This window comes from Lonchura striata, chromosome 2 (assembly GCF_050655825.1).
Source record: "Lonchura striata isolate lonStrDom1 chromosome 2, ASM5065582v1, whole genome shotgun sequence".
NCBI lineage: Eukaryota > Metazoa > Chordata > Aves > Passeriformes > Estrildidae > Lonchura > Lonchura striata.
In genome coordinates, this window is record NC_140704.1 from 106,194,473 (window position 1) to 106,212,500 (window position 18,028).

Consider the following 18,028-nt stretch of genomic DNA (forward strand, 5'->3'; position numbering starts at 1 on the left):
TTTCCTTTTTCAAGTGATACATTGTTCAGAAATGCTGGCGTGCTGAGAAGCAGCGAAACTAAGAATTTGAATCTTCTGGGAGAAGACTCTGCTAAAAATGAAAGCTGCCTCCTTCATTCTGGGAAAGCAGCCTGCAGTACCTGGACAGGAAAAGCAGTACTCACATCTCAGCTCTGTGTCACAGTGAGCCTCTAAATGTACCACCCTTCCAACAGTGAATATTTTTATTATATTTTCCTTCTGAAGAGGAGCTCTATGATTTTTCTCAAGATCAGAATGTACTAATTCTCCCACCCCTTCCTTTTTCAATGTGTAAAGTAAGAGCTTTTATGCCATCAGCTTTGGAAATAAATTCTTGTGGGATTTTTGCTGATTTGTGTTCATGCTGCTTCAGAAACAGTACATCTTCTGTGAGCTGCCATAAATGACACTGGAACACCTGGCACCAGGTTTTACACAAATACTTCTAACAATATCCCATGGCACGTAGCGAGAGCTCTCTTCATTGGGGTGCCATCCATCACTAACCAGTAGCTTTGAATGGCTGGTTTAATATCAATATATTATCTATCACTTCGGTGTTGTTGAATCACTCTTTTTTCTGCTATAAATCAAATACTGCAGTTGTTACACACAAAGGCACAGTGATGAACTAATTGTGAGCATGCCAACCACAAGACATTTTTCTCTCCAATAAATATAGACACCCACATGTATCATTACCACAGCTGATACATGACCACCCAACTCTGCTGAGAAAATACAGCAAGAAGTTCAGTTCCTTTGTTCTCACCTACGTCACTGCATGTGGACTGTCCTTTGTGCTGGGACAACTGGAAATCCAAGAGGCAACTCAAGCAGCAAAGCTTTGGTCAGGCTTCAGGTGAGGACTTTCAGACACCAGGATAAAATGCATGAATAAAGCCCCCTTTCTGTCATGAATTTCCTGTTCCATTAAGCACCTCAGCTGTTCTCTACAGGACTTAGGGCACGTTACCTGTTGGAGGCGACACTTGAGCTCAGTGATTTCCACCTCCCAGGCTGCCTTGTGCAGGGCGTACTGCTGCTGCAGCCCCTGGCGCTCCCGCTCCTCGTCCCGCAGCTCCGAGCGGAAGTCATCCAGCAAACCCTTCAGAGCGTTCAGCAGCTTCCGGTTTTCACTCGCCTGACACAACAAAGCAGACAAAATGCTGTCATTAGATGCTGGCTTTACTACCCAGTTTCATTTTTTAGGATGAAAAATGACTGTGTGTCCACTGCATGGAAGAGAAAGTGTGTAGGCTAACTTTTGCACAAGAAAACTAAGAATAGCGATGCCATCTCTGTCTACAGGCTGCTCAGGAAGTGGTTGAGTCACCATCCCTGGAGGTATTTAAAAGATGTGTGGATGTGACACTTTGGGATGTGGTTTGGTGGTGGAATTGGCAGTGTTATGTTTATGGTTGGACTAATGATCTTGAAGGTCTTTTCCAACCTGAATGATTCTATGATTCTGCTTCTCGTTAGCCCTAGTGCTGATGCTTCCTGAAAGCCAAAGATACTTAAGTTACTCTGAAAAAGGCACTGAGCATCTTTCTGGACTGAGGACATAATTAATAACTTTTTCTTTTTAATACTGTAAACCAAAGCTAGAGTCTCATTCCTGAGGTTTGTTGGGTAGTTTCGTATCTGTCTCACACATACAGTCATTGCTCCGTATCAAATGCCAAATATTTGTAAACTACATAAAAAGAAAGGGGATAACTTTTCAATGTTTTTTGTATTCTCAGATAAAATTATTTTGAGAAATGCAGTGAGGCTTTGAGCTGAGTATCTCTGCTAAGGTGTTTCAGTAGTCTGTACTTCATATTTCTGCTCCACGCCAGGCAGTTGCACCCAGGTTAGCTTTGTAGCAGCACCCTTCTTGGTACCAAAGGCTTGAAGGCCAGAGGCCACCTTCCCTCTTGCAGAGGGAATCAAATCCCCATTTGTGTCTTGTTGAGAGTGTCCTGGCTATGCTGAAAATGTTGTCAGAGCTCTTATGATAGCCAGAAGCCAAGAGTGGAGCTAAGTTAAAAGTCGAGCTCAAAGCTGACATCACGTATTCTTACCCAAATCTTAATTTTTTTCCCTTAGTTTTGTCATTTACCTTCTGCACATTCTCTGGGCACTTGCAAAATCTGCCATTTTAATGTTAAATATAAAAAAAAAAATTCTAAATATTCATTCTGGAATGAATGAATGGTTTCCCACAATTTTTTTTTTTGCAGTCAATGAATCAGAAAACAGAAATACATTATTTTTTAAATCCAGAATTTAAATCAAATATCCCTAATGAGCCTCTCAAACACCAGGGAGAAACCAGAGATTGTATCTGATGAGTTATCCTGACTAGAAATACTTTTATGAAAATTATACTTGACTAGTAGACACAGCAAGGGGCAGAAAAATGGGAATGCTTACTCAAAAATTTCACCATTTAACTACCTGGTTTTCATGAATGTGTTAACTCCATTTGGAAGGCCTAACTCAAATCAGTTTTCTCTATCCTTGCATGATAGTCTAATTGAATTATTTTTATGTTTTTTTCCCAAGTGAAGGCTTCCTGCATTCCCTCTTATCTGGCAGTTCATGAAGTAACTACATGGAGGCTTCTTTGAAGGCAAGTCAAGTAAACATAAGTACACAAAAATCTGAATTATTGTCATGTTCTTTTTTCAATGGCAATACTTATTAAATTTTACAACTAAGCTGACTTCATATGCTCACCAAATTTTTGGCATCACTAAACCCACCTCACTTATTTTTGTAATTGCTAGTCATACATGCCAAGATGCCTTTTTTCTTTAAAAATCAAACAAACATAGTCAACTTTTTCCAAGCCATTTGATGCATCAGCAAAAATATGCTAGATGTAGGGAAATGACTGCAGGTGCTCATTGACTGACCTATCTGGTTGGGTTAATGAAAAGTGATGGTGTACAAGATGGGGTTTTGCAAGAAGTGCACCCACAGAAGCAGAATTAATTCCATTAACATTTAATGCCAATTAGCAGTTTCCTGCTCTCCAGCAGCAGTCTCCATCATGCATATAAGATCACCTACTATTCAATATGCAATGAGATTTTATGTTTCCACTATGCATTTTCATTCTACTACCTAATTAAGGCTAAATTCTCCAAACATTTCAAGCCCCTTGTGTAATAATCAGAATAAGAACTCCTTTGAAGTTTTGCCCTTAATGTCACAACAGAAGCTGCTGGGTATTGAACGCATCAAAATCTGGTCTCATCCTCTTTGAAAAACCTGACTCCAAATGTCTGTGAAGTGCTTTCATTCAAGAACCAAGTTCTGTGTTTTCTGGTGTGCTGTACAAACCTTTCTCTGGCAAAGCAGTCAAAAGGCTCCACAAGAGAAATTAGACAGAAGAAAAATAAAACCAAATGACACCAAAGCAAGTTACATCTCTCATTCCCATGCATATATTTGATAATTTTAGAGTCCTATAAAATTTGTTTTGCAAAGAAAGAAGATATAGACTAGTACATAAAGGACAAAAGAACCTCATTGCAGGTTTGTAGCCTACTGTGTTGAGGGCATTTCTTATTTCTAGAGGCATTACATCAATGTCATAATTATGAGACAAGTACCCCAGGTGCCCCCTGGCTTGCTGGGTTTATAATTACCTTGCCAATGTAAATCCAGTTTTGGTTACATACTTTGTACTCCTGCAGAGAAGTCTCTTCTGCATGACTCTGTATTTATAGTCTGAAGCTGGAGAAATCTGAAATTATTTTTTTTCTGTTTTGCCAAACTGGAATGATTTTGGAGAACAAAGAAAGTATTTTTGAGAGAATGTGCTCTGAAAGACAATGTTTACATCTAGTCATGCTTTAGATTTTGTTGGCAAAACAACTAATTCAGAAGACTAAGTCCTGTAAATATACAACAAGTATTGTTATAGTCTTCCCCTTTCTTTCAGGCATGTTTCACAGCAGAAATTTGGCATGGCTGTGATTCTCTGGACAGTCTTCCATGCAAGGAGGTGGTTCTTTAGCACTTAGCTGTTTCTAAAATTTAAAGCTTAGAGGAATCTCACTGATTCACAACTGATCTAAGACAATTACAAAGGCTTTACAAAAATTTAAAGACTTGTATCTACAGCTCTGGATTTACAGAGAAAACAGCTGACAACAAACAAAACCTTATGTAGTCTCCAATGTAGGACAATGGAGCATTTACTAAGTTGAGTCAACCACAGGAACAGGAGCATCCAGCTCTAGAAAAGTTTTGGAAAAGAGCAGTTTGCAGTTTGGTTCTTCTTACAATTCACTTTTCTCTGAGAATTTCCCTTGAGAATTTGACTGAAGACTTTAGCCACAGGCTGGTATTACAAGCAGTTTAGTAGAGCAGTAAATTAAAAACACGAGGTCAGGAGCCTAAACAGCAAACCAGAACCATGTATTTTTCCTGTCTAGGCAAAAGATAAGCTGGATCTTGGTGCAACCCATTTCGGTATATTCAGGGCTTAATGACTATTCCTTTGGGCTTTTCTCTTAGCTAAGCTTTGAAAACAAACATTATATGAGCGAGAAGAGATCTAATTCTTGACACCCCTCCCAGCAGCAACACTACTGCATTGCATTTTAATGCTTTTTCCACTGGACCACAGATAAACTCTCTACTCCTTATTCCCTTATCTTACGCCATCTAACAGGGATCTCACTTTATACTAAACTGAAACAAAGCTTTTCCTTTATCCACAGGCTGTTCTCCTCTGCTGTGCCACCAGTCCAACTGGCTCGATTATCTCCTAAACACAAACTTCCAGCCTGGCTCTTAACCCTGCCTGACACTTTCTGCCGTGTCCCCCAGCTACCAGCCAAGGGACAATGTAATGCAGGGAAAGATGAACTGACCCCTCTCAGACTCCCGATCTACTCTGCCTCTTATCAGCTTACCTTTTTTCTCCCCTTTCTGCTCTGCCTTGCCTATATCCCTCCACACAGTGTCCAAATAAAAATCCCAGACAAGTCAGACTGGTTTATTTATTAGGCAGTCAAGTATCTCAAATCATAGCAATATAAAATTAAAAGTTGCATGTTGAAATTATGGCCTCTGGGTTTATAATTTTTCTCAAAACAATTCCACTTTCCAGACAGGGTAAGAAAGTCAGCAGCAGGAGTGAAGTCTGAAAACACAAGCCATTAAATATTACATTAAATGCTAAAAATAAATATGGGTAACATCAGGTTACCATAAGGCCTTTCTTTTTTCTGACCTAGTTATCTCAGCCACTCCTAGACTAACTAAAAGTTTCATTCCTAGTGTGAAGTATGTGCTGATGCATTTCATCTTGGAACTTGTCAGGCAGATTTGGCTCTTCTGGTCAGATGCAAACCTTGGAGACTTCCAACTGTACAAATCATTCCAAATTCCCAGTATAAACAATGTTTTTTCCAGCTGTGGGCTTAAGGAAACCCGCAGAAAACCCCTCAAAACTCAGTGTGTTTTTCAGCACAGCAGTGCTTGTGAGAAGATGCCCTAGCATGCACAAGCAGAAGAAATAATAGTGCTTAAAATGAGAAATATTTAGCAAACTTATTCATTCTTGCGGTGTCAAAATAACACTTTTTTCTGGCTGGGGAGCAAGGAATCTGTTTTATCATGACAAGTTAATTTGGATATCATGCACTCTTTATCATCATGGGGAGTACCAAAAGGCGGTCAGTTCCTGCGGATCAATTCTTCAAGCAAGATTAGCTAGAACTGCTGTGATGGATATAAAAATGAATTATAATCATTGTACTGCCCACTTCTGCCACCTTAACTGAGATTAATGACTAAGCAACGATTATTTCAAAGAGTACATAATTCATTTGAATGTTCTTGGTTATTTTAAGAGCTCTATATGGAAATTTAGTACATGACAGAGTTTGCAAAGAAACAGCATTATGGTATACATTTATTTTACTAATTCCAGAATAAATCAGTCTACAGATGGAATGCAGTCAGGTGATGTGTTCAAAAGCATCTCTTGCATGGCCTTCTACAGCCTTTTACCAGCAAAGAGTGTGCTGAGAGGAAGACAGTGATGGGTCTGGGTGACCAGCAAGGTAGAACCTTTCTAAATGCCAAACTAATCAAATGAATACTAACTTGGTAGCACACTTCACAGAAAATAATAGTTATGAGATTATCCTTTTTACAGGATAGAGAATTCCTGTTACCTGCTCCAACACTGTAGGCAGTTAGTAAACATGCTGTCCATAATCACGAGAGTCTGGGGAATTCAAGGTGGAGAGCTCAGATGCAAAGAGACACAATCCCCAGGCCTGCAGTGACTCCAGCTAAGTATTATGATCATAGGGAGTACATATTTGCCTGAGAGTTGTCACTGTGGAGCAGACTCCCATGTCAAAGGGTTGGATAGAGAAGGGACATCAGGTATAAAGACTGAAGACTTTTTTTCCCCTCTGAATTTTTCACACAGAATCCTTGCTCCATTCTATTTATGATTGCAAGTAAATGCATGTAACAGGATAGTCTAATATAAATGGTTTTCACTTTAAAATATAAGAAATCTATCTGCTTTTTTTATTTGTATTGTTAGGATAGTTAGTATATTAAATGTACAAACGAAAAAGCTAGCATATATGGTAGTGTTCTGACACACAGTCAGGGTACAGGAGATGCCGGAGAAAAGTTAGTATGATTTGATTTCAGGCTTTTAAAAACAAGCCCAGTGACAGGAAGGAACTTTTACATTGTTTTCCCATCATCTCTAAAGGAAACATTAAATACATGTGCTAGTTTCTTAAATTATTTCAAGGAAACAAAATCACATGTTCTTGCTAAAAGCTTGACAGTAGAGTACAATAGATGTACTCAGACATGAGGAGCCTGTAAATTCTGCAAACCATCACATCCTGATAGATGTTTCTGGGCAAACAGCCACAAGAAGAAATGGGATTTTTCACTGATAGCATCTGTCAACAGAGAAGAACAGTAATCATGTGGCTCATGATTAAATTTAAATATAAATATAATGGATGAAATCCACTGTAATTACTGTGTAGCTAGAAGGATTTACACAAGTATGATTCTAGGTGATTTAACACAGCAGCACAGAACTCTCTCGGAAAATTCAGTTTCCATTCTCAGGGCATGATATATAAATGGAGTAGTACCTGCTTCTGCTGCTGCAGTAATTCTGCAGTCTGCAGCTGTGGCCCATGATCAGTGCTGTCCAGGGTGGGATGCTGGGAGAAATCTGTCAGCGCAAACACAACGTCTTCTTCCTCCTCCTCTCGCTCTGCATCATTTGCCTTCTGCTCAGACGGAATGCCAAAGTCTGGGAGGGCCTCAGGGTGCTCAATCTAGAATGAAAGAGGGAACACAGGAACACGCTTTTGCCATTTACCTCTGGGGCCAGAAATCTACTGAAGGACTAAGGGAAGGGACTGCATCTCTGTGGTGGCATATACTGAGTTCAACTCAGGCCACAGAACTGATCTTTGGGTGGTACATCACCTACTGCATATGTGAATACATCACTATGCAGCCCTGCAACAAAGGGAATTTATGCAACTGAGATGGGTCCAATGTCACATGATGGATATAATCTATCACACATTAATCAAGAACTGTACAAGGCACCGGTGTATTGTGCGATGAAGTAATGGAGATTAGGAAGTATCCAAATCTATCATTTTATATTATGCAAAGCATGTGCAAAACATGGCTCCAATAAAGCTGGGCTGGTAATAAATTAACCAGTCAAAAAATCCAAACAATCAAGAAATGAAAGATTTTTGCTATTAGAAGATGAGCTAATTTACACAGAAGCAAATTAACATAGCTGAAGTAAAGTAGAAGCAAATTATTTCTAAATAGCTACTCATCTCTTGTTTCTGACTCATATTACCACCACAGATGAATCAAAGATGTTCATCCACCCTTTATCTAAGAATACAAACATTGGAGTATTCAGCTTAAGCACACTCTGACCAGACCTGAAAGGTTACTTGTACTGCCAAATGCAGCAAACTTTGAAAAACACTAGGTATAAAAGGACCAGAAATACTGAGAAAAATTACTTTGTTGCTTACCAGATGGCTTCAGAATTGCATGAACCTGCAAAACAAATCTATTGTTCTCAAGAATTTAGTATAAAATGTCAGAATGGGAAAACATTTTAGTTTTTTTCTTTAGCTAAGAAGCAAATGGTAATTCTAGGTGTGCAACTCAACACTTCCTCCACAGTGCATGTTGGCTGGTAACCACACCCCTGCTGAGATGTGTCAGCTTGGGGATTCCAGGTTGTTAGGTACTTCTGAAATTCCTGATCTTGATTTAGCCTCTACTTAGAAAAGCACCATGATGACGACTGGTGTATTGCTGCTGACGGTGACAGACGTGTGTATGGAGAAGGGGAACAAATGAGGATGATTCACTGTAAGTTCTCACATGAAGCTGTGTAATTCTCCTGAAAGCACAGAAACAGAGCTTCCCTCCATCTGTATTGCTGAAGGCTTTGTAAGGAACACACGGTGCACAGGATGAGAAAAACAACAGCACTCAATCCATCTAAACAGATTTGACTCCCTCACCTTGCTAATGTGCGTTTTTTTCTTTCAAAAAATTACTCAAGAGTCATATCTTTGAGACTTAATTAATTTTTCCTTTACTGTGTGAGTATTTCAGGACCAGCTGTTTGTACTAGTTAAGGTTTTAGCTTTAAAGATGGGTGATCTGTAACACAACATGCAGAATCTACTTCAGCACAAGCCAACAGCAGCTTTTTCATGTTTAATTTGAATCCCCTTTCAATATATGTGCTATTTAAAAGCTGCTGGTGCCACATCATATTTCAGGTCTACACTTAAAGAAGGGACATCCCAGTACTCATCTGGGTTATTAAGGTAGGACAGTTACCTCTAATGTGTCCTCCCCTTCCTCCTCCATTCGCTTGCCTTGCCGCCAGTGTTTCAGCAGCCACTTCAATTTGACATACAGGAGAAAGGTGTCCTGCTTGAAACGCCTGAGTTCCTGCTGCAGCAGATTTTTCTCCTGACTCCAGGTCTTCTCCTCCAGTTTGTTCTGCAAAGTCAAACTCTGCACTTCCAAGTCTTTTCTCCGCAGGGTCTGCATATGCTCCTCCTCCAGCTTTAATGGAATAACAGGCAACATGTCAACAGGGGGGCAGTCTCCAGGACTTGTACTTCACTGGGTGAGACAAACTGAAATCTCTAATTTTCATCAGTAGCGAGCAGCTATTGAGTTTGGCTCAATAAATTCTTCAGCAGTTATGACTGCTGAGGAAATTAGAGGATTGCAGATGATAAGCTTTTCTTAGATAACCACATGAAAGTACATGAAAGTAACCTGCTGTGGAAGTGGATATTTACTTCAAAGATGCAAAGACCTCTGAAACTGGTTAAACATTTTACACCACTCATATTTTCCTCCCTCTCTTGATTGTATCTCTGCAGTAGGTTCCCAGCAGAGCCACCAGCCCACACTGCTGCACATATCACACCTATTAAATGCATTTGCAGCCATTTGTACAAGGTGGGACCACAGCTGCCCTTCAGACAACCTGGAATATTTGCCTTGCAACTTCCTCCCATAGGCACAGTTTCAATCTACCCACAGTTGTTACGTCTCCCTCTGCCTCTGGAAGGGCAACACTTCTGAAGAAAACTCCTCCAGTACCTCAGATACCACTATTGACTCCTCACTCCTTGCAGTTCATACTTGAAGGCATCGGAATGATACCACAGTAAACAGTCTCTCATTCTGGCATGAATTTATCTGGGACACAAGCAGGAACTGAAGAGACAGGAACAGATTGCAACTCAGCATATGAAATGTCTCAGCCTTAGTACTAAAATCACCAAGAAAAGCTCATTCTTTAGAGGACATGTACAACTACACCAGTTTCACTGCAAGGCCACCTGAAACATCATTCTTTAAATGTGATCTCTCCCTCAATGTTTTATATATTATATATATTAAATCAAACCGTGGCATGACCTACACCCAACAGAACTTGTACAAGTTAGTTGTACAATATCTCATATTGTGCATAGGTGAGAAAGTATTTCCATTTCAACCAAGCTGTGGCTTCTTCATAGATGAAGAAAATGCAGATGGAAAATCAGTACAGAGTAACTAATAACAGGTGACAGTTCCTATTTTCCATTCTGCAGAACACAGCCTCTCCTTTTCCTGACCAGCTCCACAGATAAAATCTATGAAAGCCACAGTACACTTATGACCACAACAATCCGAACCATCGGAACACACCCTGCAACAAGCAATGCTCACATAAGAATAAAGAATGTTTCAGGGATTAGGGCTCCCTAGCAATAAATACTGCTAAGAAATATATGTTTGATTTTCATGGCAACATTCACATGCTTCTGAAACAGGCTACCAGTCTACATGAGATAGTTTCCTAAGGACTTGCCTGCCATCTAAATGATGTCCTCCAGCATAATGCAAATTTTTAGCATCTATGCTACTATGCCTTAAAAAGTTCCTGATTAAATTGAAGTTATTTACAGTAGTGGCTAGCTTAAATGTGTTTAAAATGAAGCTTAAAAGCAGTCTGGAACAAAATCAGCTATAATGGCTCCAAGAAACATACACACAACTCCTAATAACACTCATGGAGATAGTACACTGCTAGCACACATCAATTTGATGTCATTAAACATTCCTAAAAATGAAAAAGTAAAAGAAGGGCTGATTTTAAATTTAGTTTTTATGGGAAGAAAAAAGTAGATTTGATGTTGATGACTATTCTCCTATCAAATAAAGTTATGGTTAAATACAGCAAAAATCTGAGTAATTTCCACCAGAAATCCTGGAGGATGATAAAAAAAGGAACATTATCAACAGAACACGCATAATCCGGAAAAAAATTAAGAACCCAGAAGATGCTTTTATTCTTCTATTTCTTCTGGCTATCAACATAAACAGCTAGCTTTGATTTTGGTGCATTTTTCATCATTTTGACAAGCTGTTGTATTTCAAATCCCTGTAGCCATGAATTCTAGACTAGAAGACTCTAGTGGAGGTAGATTTGTAGAATGTTATTATTTTTCAGTGGATAGCAATTGCAAAATAAAAGAACTTTAAGAGACAGGCATAGCTTCCAAAAAGCTGTCACAGCTGAGGCAACTAGGAAGGAAATCAATTGACTGGTTGCCTTCAAAAGATCCAGTGGAAAACTCCTGTGGAGATCAACTGGAAATTAAAGCTAGTTATGAGAGATACCACTTGGGCATAAAGAGATTAGTTGGCACAAGAAAAAAATCTTTACAGTATGCAACAATTATGCAGAATTTAGTCCATGAAGTAAATTTAAAAAGAAAACTTTAGTTAAGAGCCAAACAGCCTGCAGAAATTAGCAAGTTTTTTTTGCTCTAGGAGCTAGAGATCACAAAATGATTGACTAATCTGTTCCAGCCTTCAAAAGAGCAGGGGGAGCTCATGTAAAAAAAATTATTTATTCACCATCTATTAATAAGAAGATTTGAAGCACTGAGTACTGAGAAATACAAGAATGAATGTCCTGATTTGTTTCTCAGCTATGTGTGCATAGCAACTCCTCTGACTTCAGAGAGGTGCTGGATTTTCTTTTGGCTAGGAGGAGTCAGAATAAGGTATGGAGCCGAACTGAGCTCCCAGGGATCAAACACACACTTCCCCAGGTCACAGAGAGCTGAAGGGTGACAGGCTTCACCATGCAGTATTTCATGACTCTACCATGATTTCCCCTGAAGAGGGAAGGACAAAATTTCTCTCCCCCAAGCAGGGAAGCCATATTCGCAGTGGCAAAATGGGCTTGAGTTTAGATTTCCCTGGATTCCAGATTCTTCATTTACTCAGATGAGGTCACACAGGCACAGCCATCAGGACACAAGTTCCCACAGTCGTGACAAACAAGGCTCACGTCACACATCATGGTCACGCATCTCTCCCAGGTGGGTTTTGTATTTACCTGGATGATCCTTTCTGTAAACTTCTCTTGCTCCTCTCGGTGAACTCTTGTCTCCTGCTCAAGCTGAGCCTGAAGCTCCTGTATCGATACATTCTGTACAGGTAAAACATGGGAATCCCTGAGCTGATCAGCAGGACAAAGGGAAAGGTTTAGCAGAAAATGTGTCTCGGAGGTGTAAAAAAAATGAAAAAGAGCCGCAGGACAGACATCTGCACAACCCAAGATTATCAATAGTTAAAACCAAAGCACAGTGTGCAAATAAATAACAATGTCCTAAATCTGTGTGGGAATTTCCTGTGTGCCTTCTTCTGGAAACTAAAGCTTGAATGCCGATGTTACATATTGGATATTCTCTTCAGGCCTCTGCTCTGGGCTTGGACTTGAAGAGCTGAGACTTCTGTTTGCAGGATTACATATTTGGTGATGCATTTCTTCATCATAATCAAAGCTGTAAAATTTTAACACCTCTGCACAAGATGAATCTAGTGCATGCATATTGAACGTGACTATTCATTTGCAACAGTTTTGATAGGGCAGTTAATAGGATAGCAATTATTAAATCAAGTATACATAAGATCCCTTTCTTCAGATACAAGACAGTTCTTTGCACAAGTCAACTTCATTCTGTGATTTCTACACAAAATAATTACAAAAAAATGCCACAGTGATAAGCTGTGTGAGCCTGAGATCTGACCAAAATAATTAAGTATCCTCCCTTTCAGGCCCAATACTATTTTAATCTTAATACCTTCAATTTTATATTCTCATTAGGTTTGGCATCCCATCAAGTTTGCTCCTGAAAGTTACTTAAAAATAAAGACCTAAGAAGGCAGTCAGATCTCATTGTTGATACTATAGTAATGAATCCTGTGGCACTTATATTTCTGATCAGAATTTTCAGTGTCCTTCACTTTGTGTCTCTCACATTGGTGCCAAAACTGATTTATCTGTACAAAAGTGATGCTCAGCTGGATGCCATCCTCTTCACGTGTGTGAACACAGAAAGCACTACAGCACCAAACTCCTTCCCATAGCAAAAATGTACTTAAAGACAGGATTGCTTCAGGCTTCAAAGTGTAATCCCAAATTCTCAGCTGGCCCACGTTGTACGTGCTCCAACCTCAGCAGCTGCAAGGACATAACAAAGGTCATGGGATCCCCTCTAGGGCTGTGTTGCCATTTCCCTGCTGGTATGAGCCCCTGCATCCACCTCCTTGCCACTCCTCCCAGTTTTCAGAGAAAAGCCAGCAGCTGCTGCTGTTCAGGCCACACAGCCCTTGTTGGAACATTTTGGTTATTCAAAATGTAGTTCTCCCTGGAAAAGACATTCCTCACCCCTCCTCTAGGGAAAAATGAGATAAGGCAAATGGTAGTATCCCAAAAACAACCTGCAGGACCACACTCTGCTGAAAATCAAAAGTGGACCTACATAGACTTTCTTGGCCCTATCAGTGCTGTTTTTACTTGAGTCATTTATTGACTTGTGCATGTCTATTTTGTACCTGAGGAAAAGACACTTCCATCCCTCTGAAAGATAAAGTGACTAAGAGAACATTACCTGCCTTATCAATTTAATCTGTCTCTGTAATGTGTCTGCAGACATTTTGTAGTGAATAAGGTCAAAATTTGGATTTGAAAAGAATTGCTTGTGATGCAATTTGTCAATTTTGCATAATAATTTGTAAATTCTTAATTTAATTCTCTCATGCAATAAAGGAAAAATACTTCCATCAGGAATTTCTGCACTATTTTATTCTGATCAAGATTCTTCAGGAATATGGCAAACAAAAACCAATGTATCAGTTCATTAATGCATAATTTAAAAAAAAATCTGTTAATCCCTTTATGGATTCAAAATTATTAACCCATCCAATTTTATTTTATAAATATATAGCCCATGCAAAGCCAAATTTCAGGAAACTTCGCTGCTAGGATTATGTGGGATCTGTTGGAATTTCTAAAAAGAAATTAAATATATCATAAAGGCAGATGCAGTATAACATGCACACTAAGTCAAAATCATATCACAACTGCTTTGCCCCTTTAAGGACAATACATTTTTGTAAGTCCTAAAGTAAATTTAAGTTGAAAAGCAGCTAGTGCATAAATGCAGAGTTGCATACTTTATTCCCTTCCAATGCAACCTGAGAACTCTTCATAGTCTATAATAATATATAATATAATTTCTACCAGAAATGTTAGGATATCTCAACTGCTCAAATCAGGGGAGGTAAAGCTGCTTAAGTGCATAATAGATTGCTGCTAAACAATCTATTAGGATCATGAATGAATAATATTATAAATGTATCATGAATGAATAATACTTATAAATGTATCATGTAATATTTGTGTATGCAGTTCAAGCACTTGATACTGCACTGATAGATGTCTGGATGTTTATATGTGGAAATCAGTCCCCTATCATAAAACCAGCAGGCTGTAGTCTGTGGCACAACTGTGGTTTTGTTTTGTTTTGAAAAGGGACATTACTACAAAATGGTCACAACAGTTGAAAACCTGTTACATTCCATTGTTTGTTTCCTTTGTTCTCATTAAGGAGTGCACGACATGAGGAACAGAAGACATCCTGAATACGACAGCCACTGCACAACATGCTGACATCACAGAGCAGACACAAACTCTCTACAACAGGACGTACAAACACAGTACCATGGGAACTATGAGCAAGTGCTACTCTACCACAGCACCACGGAAACAGCTGCACTTCATCCACAGCTCAACACCGACTAACAGCTTCCCATGTATCCCAGTTATTGCATTACCAGACACACTTCCACTCCTGTCCCCTCAGACAGGCACTGCCAAATCCTTCTGCTCAGTCCTTTTATCTCACCTGTTATCACTCCAGAACAAGCTAATCCATGCTGATGTCTTTACCTCAAGAAGATGCACAAAGAAAAGTCATCCTGGGGACTTCACCACCACTGTCTCACAGTACAGACCCCTTTCCCCCCCTCAGAGTGCTGGCAGCTTTTTAGGTTACTTTGCAGCTCACACAGTCCCACATATCTGCCATGACTTGTTTTTACAAGATTGCCATCCAAGACAAGCTATGGCTGGGTTTTATTTGTCTGCTTTCTCCATTTTACCGGAGCTAATTGCAACCTCAATTCGCCTGCAAACTTAATCAATTTATATGTAACAACCGTGAACATGAAATTTCATGGAATCTTTCTCTTAAGCTTCTTTTTCCCCCCCCCCAGAAATGATCAAACAAAATAAGGCCTGAGGAGGCAGGGTAGAATGATGCTTTCCAGCATTTGCATGCAATTCAAAGCAAGCCAAAATAAATGTTTTATGCTGCTCCTCTAAAGCTACATTATCATGCTTTGATATTTGGACCTTACATTTGAACACATAATTTAAAAATTGCTACTTTTTCACAGATTGACAGCTGGCCATTGCATGTGTCAGAAAGAAAGTTCCAGTGCCTTTTGTTATACTTTTTGCATGCAATTCACATCTAACTGAACTCGCAGAGGTTGCTTCTGAAGATGTACTTTTCTTCTCATCCCTTAAAAAAATAGATGACATATATTTCATTTGCTAGTGTAGAATAGGCAGCTGTGTGGTTATTTGTCTGTGCTTATATGAAAAATCTCTGAGTTTGGGAAAACACAGAACACTTCAAGTCTTTAAAAATCCATCTCATTGTATGGACAGTATACAAAGTCTCACCAAGTTCAGTTAGGACTCAAATATCCACATTTACATCATAAAGGGTCTTTTAAGCCATTACACTGTCAACCTCTACAGAATCTTACATAGCAAGAAAGAATACAATACATCAAAGTAAATTATTCTTGCATCCCCTAATCTTGGTGGGAAGGAATAATCACAGCATAAGTTTATCTTTCTTCTTCCCACAGCTTTGCACTGGAGGAATATTGGACATAAGACATACAACTTTCTATGTGGTTCTTGGTTGTTGTTGTTGGTTTTTTTTTGCTTTTTTTACCAGAAGAAAGAAAGTCAATGTGTAAACCGTTCACTGTTGCCTTTCTGGAAAAACAAAACATTTAACCAGATAAATGCATGTGCAAATGTTCAACACATGGCTGGGAGCTGCTGCAAAAACCATCCAGCTGAAAAACACTCACATGGAGTTATGAAAATTGCACAGAAACAGCACCAGTTAAAAAACAGAACTGTCAAAATATAGATCAAAATATCCTCATCCATCTCCTCCAAATTTCATACATACAGAAGTTTTGATTCAAAGCAGGTGGTAAATTGACTTACCTAATTTGCACATCACTGTATTTGGTTGGTCCACACTTAACCCAGTAATCAACTTAGAGTTATACATTCCTTATTGGCATGATAAGTAAGGAAAGTGAAAAAACATACTAAAAGTAGTTTAGAATAAATTACTTTATGCTATTTCTATTTTTATTACTAGACCTCGTGGAAAACTTGTTGTTTAAGACACGCTCTCACCTTCACCAGCCTATCTGCTTTTATTTTAAATCTCTGGTCACAATTCACTCCTTTTACATGAATTCTCTTCATTGGTTCTTTTTACATAACCTATGAGTGTCAGAGATTTTATGGTATTTTTCTACACAGAAGTAAATGTGTAAGTCTTTAAAAGCCATGTATAAAAATAATCAAAATCTGAAATGTAAAGTGCTTTTGCCTTTGATATACACTCGATCAGGAAAAGGCAGAACTGAGATCCTCTGAAGGACTAGAACTAGGAGATACAACTCCAATTTAGAGCACCCAGTATCAAATGTACCAAGCCATATCTGGTCATTTGAAAGACTGAAATCTTTCTTCTTCTAAATGTCTTCTTGCTTCTGAATAAACAGTCAGAGATTGCGTGAGGAAACTGCCTTTCATTTATGAATAGTCCATTAGCAGAAATCAGCAGGTGAAAAATTATTTACTGTTTTTTCCATTGGTTGCCATTTTGTTGCCATATTTGCTCTAGATTACCTCTTTTTGGCTCTGCTGTTTGTTTTAGTGAGGGAAATTCTTACTAGTTCATGTGCTTTTTCCTTGGATAGTAAAGAATGATTTCCCCATCCCACCACAACAGAGCTCTGCTAAAATAATGAATAATGGATGGAACATCCACCCCAATGGGCTCCAGCCTCCCACAACAGCAGCTGAAAGGCTTGTTTCAGCAAGAAAACAAAGCCCTGCTCTTAAGGCAATTTCAAGATATAATTTCCCTTGGACTGGGACGTTAATGCAGCTCTTTAACACGCAAATACATTCTAATAATCCTGCACTAACAACTAAAGTGCAAAGCCCAAACAACGGCACATGTTTACAGTTAAGCCACAGGGTAGTTTCAAGCACATGTCTGTCTGCATTTATTGTATTTAATAAAACAACTAAGCTCCCATGGTGCTAATTTTTAAAAATAGAAGGAATCACTAAATTGAAGATCTTCAGCATTGTTTGTAAAAATTTTAATTTAAAATTCAGCTTGGAAAAAAGTAAATTTAGATAAATGGGCTAGCTTGAATAAAAAGAAAACCTTTTCCTTAGTGAAATGAAAGGCAAGTGCATGTATTTTCACTTCTTAAGTAAAAACAGATAAAGAGTCATGTGTAGTCATACCCACTGTGGGCATTAAAAAGTTTGAGTCTCCATTTGGAATTTCTGTGATAATAAAAAGATACCTTTGGTATTTCAATAGTATTCTTTTCTGCTCATTTATCTGGACCAAAAGAAAAATAGCAGTTTTTGCTAGTGCAGTGTAGAAATAAAAAAAAAATAAAATAAATTAAAATACTTAAATTCAATAATAAAATTAAACTGAATAATGAAATTGAAAATGATACCTTTCAAAATTATAATGAGAAAGCTTCTCCTTCACTTGGGTTTGACTACTTAAGATTTCAAGATTTCCACAGGCCACCTACCCACTGAAAATTTTTAGATTAAAGCACTGAAGTAGTCTTTTTTTCTTAAGTGATTTTGACTGTAAAAACACCTTAGTCTTCCACATTTTCTCAAGTTAGACTGTTTGAGCCCTAGCTTTGGTAATATTTTGAGCAC

General features: G+C 38.7%; 1 protein-coding gene across 12 annotated transcripts in view; it reads right to left on the minus strand.

Moving 5' to 3' along the window:
* The window catches only part of MTCL1 (microtubule crosslinking factor 1), a 101,719-nt gene that overhangs the window by 19,756 nt on the left and 63,935 nt on the right, over nucleotides 1–18,028 (minus strand). For 5 of the 12 annotated variants that reach the window (XM_085573743.1, XM_085573745.1, XM_085573742.1 and 2 more), the window contains 4 exons: nucleotides 11,993–12,115; nucleotides 8,917–9,147; nucleotides 7,170–7,358; nucleotides 998–1,165 (listed from right to left, as the gene is read on the minus strand). In XM_085573743.1, coding sequence (XP_085429869.1) covers nucleotides 998–1,165; nucleotides 7,170–7,358; nucleotides 8,917–9,147; nucleotides 11,993–12,115 — 711 coding nt within the window. The remainder of the gene's footprint in view (nucleotides 1–997; nucleotides 1,166–7,169; nucleotides 7,359–8,916; nucleotides 9,148–11,992; nucleotides 12,116–18,028) is intronic. The other 7 variants (XM_077784300.2, XM_085573746.1, XM_031504011.3 and 4 more) reach the window with 2 other exon arrangements.